Source organism: Sciurus vulgaris, assembly GCF_902686455.1.
Source record: "Sciurus vulgaris genome assembly, chromosome: 7".
Lineage (NCBI taxonomy): Eukaryota > Metazoa > Chordata > Mammalia > Rodentia > Sciuridae > Sciurus > Sciurus vulgaris.
The window spans coordinates 28,835,245-28,850,988 of NC_136467.1; the positions used below are offsets into that span (position 1 = coordinate 28,835,245).

At 40.0% G+C, this 15,744-nt stretch overlaps 1 protein-coding gene across 4 annotated transcripts in view; it reads left to right on the top strand.

Moving 5' to 3' along the window:
* Positions 1-73: 73 nt before the first annotated feature.
* MAP7 (microtubule associated protein 7) overlaps positions 74-15,744 on the top strand; it is a 170,075-nt gene continuing 154,404 nt past the window's right edge. For all 4 annotated transcript variants that reach the window (XM_079146222.1, XM_079146223.1, XM_079146217.1 and 1 more), the window contains exon 1: positions 74-201. In XM_079146222.1, coding sequence (XP_079002348.1) covers positions 135-201 — 67 coding nt within the window. In that variant the 5' untranslated portion in view covers positions 74-134. The remainder of the gene's footprint in view (positions 202-15,744) is intronic.

Consider the following 15,744-nt stretch of genomic DNA (forward strand, 5'->3'; position numbering starts at 1 on the left):
GCGCTCGCCGCCTCCGCGCTCCGCCCGCCGCTCGGCGCTCACCTGTCTGGGCCGCTGGCCGAGAGGCGGGGGCGGGCGGGAGCAGAGCCGAGGAAGAGGGCGGAGCGGCTCTCCGGGCGCGTCATCGGAGCACCATGGCGGAGCTGGGAGCTGGCGGCGACGGCCACAGGGGCGGCGACGACGCTGCGCAGGGCGAAACAGGTGACTGCGTGGCGGGGACGGCCGGGGGGCGGCGAGCGGGGGCGCGGGGCTGGTGCGGGGCGCCGGTGGCACCCCAACCCGCGCGGCCGCGGCTCGGAACGGCCGGCCGGCCGAGCGCGCCGCCCCTCGCCCGCGGCCGCCGGCCCGGACGCCCCACTCGACTTGCCCACAACAGGTGGAAGCCCGCCGGGCCGCGGGCGGGGAGCGGACGCGGGAACGCCGCCCGCTGCCTCTCCGACGGGGACGTGGATCCCCCAGACCCACGAGGGCTCGGGGAGTCCTCGGCCAGGTGCGGCGGGCCGGAGGACCTGCGCCTGGGCGCGCCAGCCGTCTCGGCCCCCGGCGGGGCCGCAGTGCTGGAGCGCGCGGAGAGCGGCCGCCGCCGCCCTGAGACCGCAGTTCCCACTGCGCCCGAGAAGACCCGGGCGAGATGCGGACCGTGGGCTCCCAGGGGGCGGGCAGGACCGGCTCCGAGATAAGTCCACTTGGAAGGTCCCAGAGTTCCTGCTTTCAGTCGGTGCTTGGAGCCAAAGTAAGAGCGTTGGCCCGGCCGCTGCGGATTTGGTCCGCGGCCTCGGTGTTGAGGATCTCCCTCCCCAGCAGCCACCGCCGACTCACGCAGTGACAGGGCCAGGTACCCCCGGGACAAGCAGCAGATCTGCCCTCAACTCTTCATAATGTGAAGCCGGTTTCCCCCCCTTCTGTGGTGTGTGTGTTCTTTTTCTTTCCTCTTGAAACACTACCTTGGAAAAGCCTACCCTCCCGCCTAACCCTTTTCTTCTCTTCGAGGCAAGTTCGCTGTTTCTGTACCTTCCCACACTTAGGGTTGATGTGTTAGCTTTCCTAAAAAGAAATTCAAACTGTACTCTCCCAGTTGCACGCTACTTCCATATACTTGCAATCGGAAACAATCATTGACTAAATGTGAGAATCATGCCTGCCCCCAAAGACGTATTGATTTAGATAGTATACTTAGGTTAACGTGACAGATCACGAAAGCTTAAACCATTTGCAAAGTATGTATCTTCCATTGCTAGGAAGAGGTTGGGCACCTAAAGTCTAATTATTTACACCTTCAGCCAAGATACCTGAGGTTAAGACTGACAAGGTGGCTTGAACTTGTTTACTTTTAAGTCTTGCTACTTCCTGTAGGGTGGTTGATCTTGTCTTAATGTTTTTGAAAGATTGGTAGATATTTATTTTGATTTGGGTGGGGAAGAGATGCCTGTGTAATTACTTTGTTAACTTGATGAACTGGGCACTGAAACTGGGCTCCCCCAAGCGAGGGCAGCAGAGAAGCCACATGCTCTGTTGTGAGTACCTGACAGGTTACTGCTACCAGAGCAAAATTGTTCTAGTGATTTGATACGCCTCGATTTATGCTAAAAATAAACCTAGGATCTGCGTTGGAACTTGTTAAGACCTAAGTAAACTACAAACTAATATATTCAGTGCTTGAGCATGTTGAGGAATGAATTGGCCATGTTTCTAATAAATATACTAATCAACCATGTGCCAGTGAAATATATTTTCTTTGAGTGAAATTAAGTTAGTTGCCATCTCCATTATAGAAAACAATTCTTCCACACCTTTGCCTAGAAATTTCAGTTTCCAAGGGACACTTTTTACATATATTTTTTAATATGGCCTTTTGGATAATTGTATTTCATAATTTAACAAAACATATTCCTGGCCCCAAAGTTTTCCTTATTTTTCTTTTTTTTCCCCAAAACCTGGGTTACTATTAATGTTTTTAGTGCTGAGAAGTATCTGTGTTAACTGGTGCCAAAGAAAGAAGCTATAGAAGTACTCTTTGAATCTAGGTAACAATGTTCTCAGAGAGCAAGTGAGGTTTGCTTGAATTTTAACTTAAGTTTTTCTGTGTATATAAAATACATGACGTGTGTGTGTGTTTTCCTGTACTGGGGATTTAATCCAGGATGTTTTACCATTGTGCTACATCCACAGTGCTTTTTATTTTTGTTTTGAGACAGGGTCTCACTAAGTTGCTAAGGCTGGCCTTGAACTTATATCTTCTTGTCTTGGCCTCCAAAGTGGCTGATGTGTGCTATTTGTGATCAGCCCTGTGACCTATATCTGAATACGGAATGTTTGTACTAACAATTTACATTCTACACATCCAAGTGCTGCATTTTATACACACACACTCATAAAAGTATATACATATACTTTTTTTAACGATCACTTTTTTTTATTTTGAAGGAATGTCTGGGAGACCCCTTATCACATCAGGAGGTGAAAATTGCCACCTCAAATGGCAACATTTCTTGAAGGATTCATTTTCTTTTGAGGTTGCATTATTTTGAAGTAGAGTCTACACTTACATGACTTTTAATTTTTGTGTCCCTGTATGAGACTGTAATCTAAGGGCACTTTAGAATCTTGAGCTATTACAGAAATAGTGTCTGTAATGTGTTCAGAAGTATATGTGTGTGAATATGCATATGGGTATGCATATCAAAGGTAGATTGAAAATTGGTTATGTACTGCCTATTTAAAGGTATTATATAAATCCAAGATTTAAAAAACATGTTTCATATATTTGTCTTCTACTTAAAGGTAGTGATAACATTCCTTCTGATGAAAACTCATTTTTCTTGAGGATGAAAGGTTCTTTAAGTGTACTGTAATATTTTTCTTGTCAGTAACCAAAGTTAAGCAAGAATTGAAATAAAATTGCCTTGAAAACAAGTTTATTTTATTTTGTTTCACCACTAGAGGATGTCAAGTCCTTTTCCAAGCTATTAGGTTGAATTGTCAATGAGATGGGTGATCACAAAACTGTCTAGACTTTGTATATTTAATTTATACTTATGTTTAAGAACTTAGAAAGTGATTTTGCAGAGCTGACTTCCCAATTTGATAACCTCTTAAAAAAATACTGAATTGAAAACTTAAAGCTGCTTTTGATTAATTCATGATACCATCCTTTGATGTACACTAGAATTAGTTAATGCCTGTCATCAGTGAATTCTGTTAATACTCTTTTGGGAGAAATGACTTAGAACCTAAAATTGGGCTTAATTCTCTTTAGCAAAACTGTGTGGTGGAAAAATATGCTTCCTTTGTGGTCTTTGTTGTATCCCTTTGCTGAATTTTTCTGAATTAAAAAGTAATCTTTAAGGTCTCGCTTAGCTCTAAGGATCTCCATTAAATATCTGCAAATAAAAATGATAAGATAGGGGCTCAGACTGCAAGTTGTAGTAAGCTCAACCCTTTTGAAATGCAGAACCTAAAAGCTGAGATACTTCGTTCAGGTGGCTGGATAGCCTTTTTGCCATCCTACCATGACTGACTTTACCTCTTGCTAAGTAGGAGGAAGTATTAATAGTAGATTAGACAGTCATGCTTGGTAGCATGCATTTATGTGCTATCATTAGTTAGGCATGTGTGTGAAACCCTAATTTACATTGGCATGTTCTCTGAAAAAAATCTGACATCTTTGTGACTTGATACCCAAAATATAATCATTTGAGGAGTTAGTTTTTAAAAACTCAAGTTTCATTATGTTGATGTAAGAATTGAAAATATTGAGGCTTAGAATAATTTGACCAAGAAATGTATACCTTCTATGTGTCAGGCAGGATGATGGCTAGAAGATGGATGGTCCTTGAATTTAGCAAAGAAGACAAAGTCCACAAACAAGTAATTGCAGGCTATGCAGAAGTTAGTGAAGGATGAATCACGTCTGGTGATAATCAGGAAGCATCTTTGGGGGATGGCACCTTAACTTTAAATAATGGGCAAATGATATATAAAGTTTGTTGAAGGAAAGGGAGAAAAATAAAAGTTCAGGTGTTAGTTATATTGACAAATGTGTGAGTCTCAAAGTCTCAGAACATTAATTAGGAATGATGGCACATGGAAGCCAAATTGTAGAACTAAAGGCCAAGCTGAGGTTGACATATTATTCTAAGGTCAGGGGATACTGTTGATCCTTGAGAATAACATGTCTTTCAAAATCCTGATAAAGCATTCTGGCAAAAGAGCTCAGCTATGCTTTTAACAATAACAGAGTCCCTCCATCTGGGGAAGTCCTCTTCCTTTGGTTTCTGCTGCTTTGGGAAGGGTGCATGTGGGTTGGTGAGCACATGTGAGGAACATCTGTCCAGGAGACAGATGAGCTAGATCTTCTTTGGACATCAGGGAAGTTCTAGGTCTTCTACTTAGCTGGTCCTCCTTAAGAGTGTGGTTTAGATTAGAGGATGAACTGAAGAGAAGACTCAATGACTACAGCCCAACTTTGAGGTTACTGCAGAAGTCCAGTCAGGCATTGGCATGACACTGGACATGGGAAGAGCACAATTAATTCAGGATTCTGCAGAGGCATGTGCTAAAGGATTGCAGGTTAAAAGGTAACATGAGTTTATGCTCCAAGCTGGGGTTGGGCTATTGATTTAAACTTGGCATTAACTTATTAATGAGGAGGACCTGGTTTTGGTGGGAGAAATGAAAAAAAAAAAAAAAAAAAAAGAAAGAAAGAAAACCACTTTAGACATGAAAAATTGTGGTACAAGAGCGACCGGTAGGTGGAACTGTCTGAGACCAAAGGAGAAAATAGAGGTCGGGACTCTGGGATTTCTTCCATGAGGGAGTAGTTATTGAGACCTTGTAAGTGAGGAGAGGTCGGGAAAAAACTGCTAAGGGATAAAAAAACAGTAAAGGGTAGGAATGGAAGAGTCAGTAAAGATGAATGGAGAGGTGTGAGCAACGCTGTACCTGCCCAGAGAGGGACAGAGGTGAAGAGTTCAAAGACTGAAGAAAAGTTCTAAGAGCTGCTGGTATGTTTATAAGTAGTCACTGACCACCCCCAAAAAAGGAATTTTAGTTGTTGTAATAGTTTAGGGTGCACCAAATTATAAGTGAGTGGGCAAGACTATAAACAGATTATAAATGGCGGGAAAGTAAAGAGTCCAATTTGATAGACCTTTCTGTAGTTTGCTGGTGAAAGGAAAAAATTAAAAATCCTTAACCAGGTGGGAGGCTTTTCCAAAACTCAAATTTGCATGTAGAAAGTTGCTTTATTGGTGCACAGTTATTAGAGTGTTGTTGACTCTGTAATATAACCACTCCTATAACCCTGAAGCCTCTCTGGAACGCCCTCCTGCCTCACCTTTGCAGTAAGGCATTACTTCCCCTAACACCTGGCAGCCACTAAGCTGCTTGCCTCTTTTCTACTCTTGTTTTTTCAGAATGTCATAAAAGCGGAACCTATGCTTTGTTATCTTTAGAGTCTGGATTTTTTTTTTTTTTTTTTTCCCATTTAACCTAATGCTTTTGAGATTCAAACATGCTACTGGGCGTATCCAGGGTTCCCTGTTTCTCTTTTGATGAGTAGTTCACCACTGTATGGAGGTACCACAGTTTATCCCACCTGTTGAAGAGTAGTGAATTATTCCCAGGTTTTGTTGTTATGAGTAGTACTGCTGTAAATATTCAGGTTTTTTTTGTACGAATATAATTTCCTTTTATGTAAGATAAATACATAGGCATGGGATGTAACTGTACAATAAGAAATTTCCAAACTTCAGAGTGGCTGTGCAATTTTACATTTCTTTAAGCAGTGTATGTGAGTTCGAGTTGCACCAAATCATCGCCAACACATGAGTATGGTTTTGTTTTTCACTTTAGCCATTCCACCAAGTTTTTTCAGCAAAGCAGTGTAATTACCTCAAAGTGAAATAGTGCCTGTTTGGCACTGAACAACCCTCACTTGAATTGGGAAAACCTGGAGGTAGTGTTGTCCTAGATCTCAGGTATAATGTGGAGTTTTTATTTATATTTTGTGGTGCTGGGGAAGGAATCCAGGGCCTTGCCCAGGCTACACAAGCATGTCTACCACTGAACTACATCCCAGCTCTGGAGTCTTTCCTTGGCTGTACTGGCTTCTTTTTTCTCCCTGACTCTTTCTCCTCATGCTATTTACTTCCCATGGAGTCTGTGTTCTGCAGTGGATTCTGGACAGGAGTGCCGTCCTGAAGCATGTCTGTGCCCATTCCCCTTTCCTCATTAATGTGTCAGCCTTCTGATCCCTGGAGACATGGCTCTCCTGGATTTGGAAATAACTGCTTTTTGTTGTTGGAAAGCTGGAAATAAATATTTTATGATCTTGATCATTCCTTGTAGCACAAGGTATATTGTCAAACTGAAGTTCTTAGTTACTGAGGTATGTTGAGAGTGCTTCGTAAAAGTCTTGGTAGTCTGTAGCTGGACCCTTCACTCCTGATCATGGACTGGGCTCTGTGTACTGAATGTGTACGGTATTTAAGCTCATTTTCTCCAGTTTTAGAGTTTGTCTTATTTTCCAGTGGTAGTGCTTTCTACCTCTTCACTCAGTTCTTGCGATGAATGCTCTTAGTTATAATTGTTTACACATTTAAGTGGCATTTGGATTTTTCTCTGTTTATTAAATGTTGTTCTCATTAATATGTGAGAGTCAGTTGAAAAAGAATCTGTAAGCTGGGCATGGTGGTGCATGCCTATAATCCCTGTGTCCTGGGAGGCTAATGTAGGAGGATCACAAATTCAAAGCCAGCCTCAGCAATTGAGGAAGGCCCTAGCTAACTTAGCAAGACCCTCTCTCAAAATAAAAAGGACTGGTGATGTGGCTCAGTGGGTTAAGAACTCATGGGTTTAATCCCATGGGTTCTTAAGAAAACAAAACAAAACAAAAAAAAAAAAAAACAGCTATAAAATTTTCTTACTGGGACCCTACCACTTTGAATTTTTGTTTGGAGACTAATATATTTTTAACAGAAGTTAACTGCATAAGAGAAGTACGTTGGGTGGTTCCTCCTCCTTGACTACTCCTTCAGAAATAATTGAAAGCATTGTGAGAAAACACCAAGGAGGTTGAACAGATGGGTAAGGAACAAAAACAAACTTGGGGAAGTGCATTTGCCACCTGTGAACTGCACTTTGCAAGAATTGTTTGTAAATTCTCTATATTCAAGTTTAAAGTGTTGAGATTTGGTATCCTAAAACATATATATATATATATATATATATTTAAGTTTTTATTATTTTGTGAATACTTCCTTCCTGGAGTCGATTTCTGGTAAGGAGAAGCATCCTTGGCTATGGTGTAGCCTCCAGAGTATTAATGTAGATCCTTGACCCTCTTTTGAATATAGAAAAGAACTGTACTCCAGGATAAGTCTAAATTTCAAGGTGCAATTCTAGGGAGATGCCCTTCCTTTAGTGTCCCCACACTGACACCTGGTCTGTTGGGTGGCAGGAACAGGCATAATTGGCTCTACAGTGTACTCTTGTGGCAGAAAGCTTGGCTGTTTCCCAAGACTTCAGTGAAGCTCCTGAGCCAAGTCTTCTGTGTGGCAGACGCGGAAAACAGGACCTGGTTGCCTGCTTCCTGCCTCCAGCTGCATTGGTTTTTATTCGTGGTAGATGCTCTAAATTAGCACAGTGACACCCTTAACCACAGTCCTGGTGGGTTCATTTAAATATAGCTCACTCCTTGGGCTTAAGGTTAATGTTGTTACAACAGTTATTGAGCTCATGTGCTGTAGCATTGTTCTGTCTTGATCATTGGTTCTTAGCCTTGGCAGCAAGTTAAAAATCACCTGGGAGCCTTTTAAATCTCACAAACGCCCAAGCGTGCTCTAGGCAATTATCTGAGAATCTTGAGGGTAGGAGCCAGGTGGCAGTGGGTTTAAAACTCCCCCGGTAGTTCCTGTGTGCAGTCAGTGTTCAGTTTCAATCCATGTCCTATTTTGTGGTCTTCCATTTGGCCATCTTGGTGGGTTTGACAGGTGTCAAGTATACTTGATTATGGAAATCACATGGAAAACCGTAACAACTATTGTCCTGCGTCTAAGTGAGTTTACTCAATTTTATTTTGCTGCAAAACTTTTTTTGAAGAAACTACAGGTATAAATACAGGTTTAAATCCACTTAGTAGCCAAATATACACATACTCATGAATATTTATGCACTTCATATATGAATATGAATACGGGCAGTTAGACAAAATATTAGAAAAGCGACTTCTTTTCTACTTTGCTTAGGAGCTCACTGTCTTTCCCTTCTTTCCCCTCAAAACAAGGAAAGATTAATTTGGGGTAGATAATATTTTGCAGAAAACTATATGCGTTTCTAGAGATTTCCCTAATGACCCGTGATGTCCATGGTCCCTGGTTCTGGAGTGCAGCCCTTGTTTCATCTGTAAATAGTTGACATCATATGACCTCGATGCCAGCTAACATCCTGTCCTTTCTACTGTGTGACTAAGTACTAGTACCCTTTAGGCTGATCTTTCCTTTTCCATCCGGTTTCTTGTGAGATGCTGCTGACCCCGGGCTCAATGGGTAATCTTGCTCTTTTCACTCTGTGTTTTTGTTGTTGTTTTTCTCAGCAGGATTATTCATACAGCTTCAAATATCACCTCCAGTGAGTGTCTGACTCCACACACATAAATGTCTGCATTTTTGTCACTTTTGAGTTGCATTTTTGTCTGCGTGCGAGCTTTGGTGGTGCCATTGTTGTGATTGAAGCTTTTTCAGGGAGGGCTAACCTTCGGCAGCACTGATATCCTGTTCATAGTCCCTCCTTTTAGCTGGTGTGTGCATCATCTTAAAATCCAGGACGAAAATTAAAAGGGCAGTATGGGTGTTAGATGGGACTGACACCAGAAGGAGAGTATCTGTAACTTCTTATGATGATGCCGAAACTGAGTATGCGGGAAGCCATAGGTCTCCTGCTCCAAACTAAGACTACTCAATTAGGAATAATACTAATTACCCTTTTGCCCAAGAATGCTAGGGCCTGGCTGCCTGGGTTCCAGTCTTCACTCTGCCCCTTACTGCTTGTGGTCATCTTGGGCATTCCATTTAACCATTCTCTACTTCATATCTTCCTTTTTAAAATGAGGTTAGTGAGAATAGTCTCTGAGGGATTAAATGAGCTAATATTTAGAAAATACTTAGAACAGTCCCTGACACAGTGTAAGCACAAAGTGTTCGTTATGATTATCAAGGATTGGTACTGCAGCATGGCAAATACGGGCATACCCTGTCTTGCCGTGTTTCTCCCTTAAGCAAAATTTTATTTGTAATGGTAAGCTCTCCATAATGAAGGCTTCAGAATGTAATGCTGATTCAGACCTAATTGTAGCTGTGTGATCTCACTGTCACAGGCTGGGTGCAGGTATAAAATGTGTCATCAAAGCACACAGGATGGTGCTCTTCACCTACCAACATGTTGCACAAAATGCTTCAGTAGGAAGATTGCTGCACACAGGTCTGTGAGATGCCTAAATTGCGTTCAGTCATTGAATTAAGCATTCATACCAACCCTTCCTGGCTTATTTTCATTTCATTTTTATGGGATACAAAATTTTATTACTCTACCATAGTTCTAAATTCTAAGTTCTTTCCTAAAATAATACTGCTGTAGAAGTTATTTTACCATAAAGACAGCCTTCCATTCCCTTTAAACTGTGAAACTGGCCTTCCCGGGTCCAAAATATATTTTAACTTAAAAGTCACATTGAATGTTTCTCTGTAAGGAAAACAGGAAGCATGTACAATTTGCCTTCCGCAAGCCTTTCCTGAGACACGGGGGGCAATTTGGGTTTCTTCAAAGTACTTATATGAAATGGAAAATACCAGTGAGCAGTCTCATTTATTAAAGCTTACTAATTTTTGAAGAAACTTAAATCAGGCAAGCCAATCCTGGGTGTAGCATATGGGCCTGTGTGTGAGAAAGACATTTCTCCCTAAGATGTTGTCTTCAACTTATAATTAGGCTTCATGTATTCTTAAAATTTAATAACTTAGTAACTTGAAAATGTATCACTTCTTCAGATGAGATCTGGATTTAGACTCTCAGGAATAATGCCTTCAGATTGTCTTTATGTTCACACTAGTCACTATGGTAATTGACTAAAAAATATGCTTTGTGCCACTCTTGAAATATTAAAATTTGTATCATTCTTCAGTGAAAATGTAACTAATTACTGCAAATAAATTGATAGCTTGTTATGTGCTGTCACACAATACTAAGAATAAATATGGAAACTTCTTTTGTAGCAGTGGCACTTCCCACCTCATGACCTCTTTGTGAAGATGCTTGCTTTGTGAACATACATAAAGATGTATTCAAGTGCTTTGTGACTGTATAAGCCACAAACACTATTAGGAACAGAAGTAGAAGAGATGGCTCTACCATTGACAGAAAGCATTAAAACAAATTAAGAGGGAGGTGGAGCTATTTTTAGTCTAGGAGACATATGAGATTCAAATGACTTTGGCCAGCAAAACCCTGTAATCTTATAATCCAGAGAAGCCTCACAAGGGAGAACACTAGTTTAGCATTTCAGATTCAACCCATGAAAGACCAGCTGTGCCTAAAGTCAGATTTGAGGATGTCATTTCAATGTATTTACAAATTGATCAGGTCCAACATTTATGGGCTACTGGAGAAGAGTGTGGGGAAAGAAAATGGATGGTCCCAAACTGTCTGACTTGTGCAACATAAATTCTAGACCTTTGATGTGATTAGAGCCATGTGTAGACATTGCAGGATTCCTTAGGGGCAACCACAACAGACAGACTTCAAAAAGATTTTGGAAGAGAGAAGGGATATGCACAGATATCAGAAGGAAGGGGCAAAAGGCTATTGTAAATCCTGAAAGCATTTCAGAAATAGAACTCAGAGTGGAGTTCAGATGCCTGTGAACTGTGAAGTAGGTAAAGAGGACTTTTCACTTTATAAAATATGTTGTTGTTTTCTCTTATAGATATACCTACATGGAGACATGTTCATGGAATGATTTGCAGTGATGCAATTATTTTGTAAAGCAAACAGCTTTTGATTATATAGACCTTTTTGTTTGTAAACTAGGCCCTTTTCCAGTGAGCTGGATGAAGTCTGTCTCTGGGTGCTAAAGGGATGGGAATCATCTTGTTTCAGGGGCTTGGGGGCAAGTGTCTTCCTTCCTCCCTGCCTGTGTAGAAATGGGTCCAGGTAGTACTATGGCCAATAAAAATGTAAGGGAAAAGAGATTTTTAGTATAATTTTCATTTCCTTCACTGCAGTATTGCGTAGGTGTGGAACAACTTTTTTAAACACATTGAAGATTTTAGTGCATTTAATAGTGAGGATGTATACTGTTTTGCCTTATGATAAAAGGTGTAATTGTCTGTTTAGGGTGTTTTAGGAAGTTTGCCATAAGGCTCCTCTATCATTATAATCCTTACTTACCTATCTAAAGATCACATGGATCATAATATACCAATAAAAAATTATGGGAAAGTAAAGTGAAATTCACATGAAATTTACTTGGATCATAGATGCGAAAACTGAAGGAGTTTTAGAGATTTAGGTGCTCCTCAGTGCTTATCAACCTGTTCATTTTTTTTTTTTTTTTGAAATGTTATTTCTTATATAGAACCTCCTAAAATCTTTTTTCTGTATTTTCTATTGGTGCATTATAATTGTAGATAATAGTGGCATTTGTTACACATTCATGCGTGCACACGACATAACGATATAATTTGACTAATATTATTCCTCAGTATTTTCCCTTTCCCTTCCCTGGTCCCTTTCCTCTGTTCTGCTGATATCCCTTCAATTTTCAGAATATCTTCCCCACCTTTCTCTTCCTTTTTCCTCTCTAGCTTCCACATATGAGAGAAAACACGACCCTTGACCTTCTGAGTTTGGCTTATTTTGCTTAATATAATGTTTTCAAGTTCATCCATTTTCCTGCAAATGACATAATTTGTTCTTTATGGCTGAATATAACTCCATTGTGCATGTAATACCACAATTTCTTTATCCATTTATCCAATAATGGACACCTAGGCTGGTTCCATAGTTTGGCTTTTGTGAATTTTGCTGCTATAAATCATGCATGTTTTGTCAGAGTATGATGACTTTAATTCTTCAGGATAAATACCAAGGAGTGGTATGGGTGGGTCATATGGTGGTTCCATGCCTAGTCTTTTGAGGAATCCCCATACTGATTTCCTTAATGATTGTGCTAATTTACAATCCCACCAGCAGTGTAAAAGTGTTTTTTTCTCCACATCCTCTTCAGCATTTAGTATTATTTGTATTCCTGATGACTGCTCTTCTGATTGATGTATAGTTTTGATTTACATTTCCCTAATTGCTAATGATGTTGGACATTTTTTACATGTACTTGTTGGTCATTTGTTTCTTCTTTTGAGAAGTTTATTTGTGCATTTATTAATTAGTTTATTTGAGGTTTTTTTTTATTTTATTTTTTATTTTTTTCATGGTGCTGGGGATTAAACCCAGGGCCCTGTGCTCATGAGGCAAACACTACCAACTGAGCCATATCCCCAGCCCCTTGAGTATTTTTTTTTTGTGTTCTTTATATATTTTGCATATTCCTCTGTCAGAACAAACAGCAAAGGTTTTCTCCCATTCTGAAGGTTTTCTTTTCACATCCTTAATTGTTTCCTTTGTTGTACAAAAGTTTTTAAATTTGATGCCATTGCCATCCCATGTATTAACTCTTGGCATTTATTTCCTTAGCTTTAGTAGTCCTATTGAGAAAGTAATTTCCTATGCCTCTCTGTTGGAGTGTCGACCCTATGTTTTCTTCTAGGAATTGCATAGTTTCTGGTCAAATTCCTAGATTTTGATTTTTTTTTTTTTTTTGTACCTAGGATTGAACTCAGGAGCACTTGGCCACTGAGCCACATCCCCAGACCTATTTTGTATTTTATTTAGAGACAGTCTCACTGAGCTGCTTAGAGCCTTGCTTTTCCTGAGACTGACTTTGAACTTGTGTTCTGCCTGCTTCAGCCCCCTGAGCTGCTGGAATTATAGGTGTTCACCACCACGCCCTGTTCTTTGATCCATTTTGAGTTGATTTTTTTTCAGGGTGATAAGGGTGTAGTCCATTCTTTTACATATGGATAACCAGTTTTCCCAGCATTATTATTATTATTTTTTTAAATGAAAAAGTCTTTAATATGTTTTTGTCACCTTTGCCAAATGAATGTATCTGTGTGGATTTGTGTTTGTCTTCTATTCTGGACCATTGGTCTATGTATATGTTTTTATGCCAGTGCCATGAAGTTTTTGTTATTACAGCTCTGTAGTATAATTTGAAGTCAGCTCTCATGATGCCTGCAGACTTGCTTTTTTTTGGCTTAGAATTGCTTTGACTATTCTGGGTCTTTTATTCTTCCAAGTGGATTTTTGAACTGTTTTTTTTTCTAGTAGAACCTTTTAAAGTAATGATGACTTTAGGTCAGTCAAGAGAAGATGTATTTATCAAAAACAAAAAACCCTTACTGGGTTGTTAGTTATACCAATTTCTTAGAAAATAATGCTTCATATCTATCTTTTTAAAAAGGCAATTATTGATATATTAGGAGCCTTTCTTTGTTTTACAGTTATAATTTTTAAAAAGTTTCTAGACTTGCTATTGTATCTTATCCGTATAATTAACTTACAGCTTTTGGTGTTCTGGTAGGTTGCTGAGAATTAACAGTTGTTGACAATTCTCAGTGTGGTTTTCACTAAATGAAAAGGGACCGAACCTCAAATGCACCTGCCATGATTATATAATTGGGCATTTCTTCTAGATTGATTTCAGAGCTGAGCTGGAAAATTGTGATATCTTTTTCTTTTGTCATAATTGGTTCCAGTCAACAAGTAAGCCAACACACACACACACACACACACAGTTTAATACCAAAAACCTTCCTCTTTATCTTCTCATGAAAAAACATATTCAACATTCTCTCCATCCCCAAAATTACATACTTCTCTAATTGATGCAGTTGGGTTACTTCATAACAACAGAGTAGGATATATTTAAAAAAAAATCTTTCTGTACTTTCTATATTGTCTAACATTGAGATAACCAAATTACTGAGTTCCTATAGTGATAAAAAGAATTTACATAATAACACTTTTAAGCTTACTAGTATTGCATTCTCAATGGAAGATCATTAGTGAAAATAAAGGGGTATTTAACAGACCTGAGATGTTCTGACCCCAGTTTATGAACATTATTTTAAGAGCATTATAGTACTGGAAAATTATCTAAATAGTATCAGTCCTACTCAGTGATGATTATGATGGTTGACAAGAAAACCTTTGGCTTTTGAATGGCATGTTTTCACTCTCAGTGTGTTGACCTCAATGTGGGATGTAATGAACATTTACAATCAGTTGATTTTAAGTTAAGGAGATTCCCCTGGGTAATGTGGGTGAGTCTGATCCCCTCAGTTGCAGGCCTTAAGAGCTAAACCTGAAATTTCTAGGGAATGGAATTCTGCAACATAGAAGCCCTGCCTGAGTTTGCAAACTGCTGACCCCTGCCCTTACAGATTTCAGGCTTGCCTGCCACTACAGCTGCAGCCATTGTGATTCCTTAAATCTTACATACATACGTAATATTTGTAATCTTATCAATATTCTCAATAGAAGATTATTAGTGAAAGTAAAAGGGAATTAAATATGTCTGGTCCAGGATGTCCTGACTCCAGTTGTATGAACATTATTCTAAGAACATTACAGTATTGGAAAACTGAGTAAATAGTAAGACTGATGAATAGTAAGTAGTGTGTGTGTTTATATTTTGAGACAAAAATACTATTCTGTTTCTCTGAGGAAGCCTGACTGATGCACTGACCCTCAAAAAATCAGCATCCCCCTAGACTTGTGCAAATTATTTTAATTATTTCTTTGGAGAGAAATCTGATTTTTAAGGTAAAAATAGCCTATTAAATCTGCTTCAATTTAAAAAAAATCATAAGAGTTGTCTGTTTTAATTTTAGGGAGTTTTAGGAGCAAGAATTGGGAAGAGTGATAAAGTAGCAAAGGCCAGAATTAAGGAAAAATCTCAACACTTTCGATTGAATGTTGAATACATTGTTCTTGACCTGTCCAAGTCTTCAGTCCGAAGACTTATGGCTGTCACTGTCCTTAAAATGCCCATAAACTGAATTGACTTGCTGTTGTTTAGTATTGCTCTTCATTCCTAAATGTTTAGATTCCCTCTCTCAAATCACATAGCCACAATGATCCATCCACAGTAAACTGTCACATTGAGGGAAACACATGGCTCCTTTCTTCGGGTGGGGGGGTGCTGTCTGCCAGGGACACACTGTGGTAGTATGGGCCACTCCTAACTAGAACACAGTGAATGTCCATCCCATTGTTATTGAAGGGCAAAACCTCTGGAGTCATCAATGCAATGAGTAAAACAATACAACTCCAGAGTTGCCCACAAAATGAAGCCATGTGAGGTTCACATTTTTTTACGTGTAGGCGCAGGGGGCTGGAGATGTAGCTCAGAGGTGGAGTGCTTACCAGCATGCGTGAGGCCCTGGTTCAGTCTCCAGCATCTTCAAAAATTCTTATGTGGGTGTGAAATTCAGTGACGAGGGGCAGTGCTTGTCTGGTTCTTCATCGCTCTGCCCGTTACTAAACGGTTCCCGAAACTCAGATTCCCATTTCCATCAAGTCAGAATCACAGGATCAGAAGAGGCTCAAGAGATCTGAAAAGCCAACCCA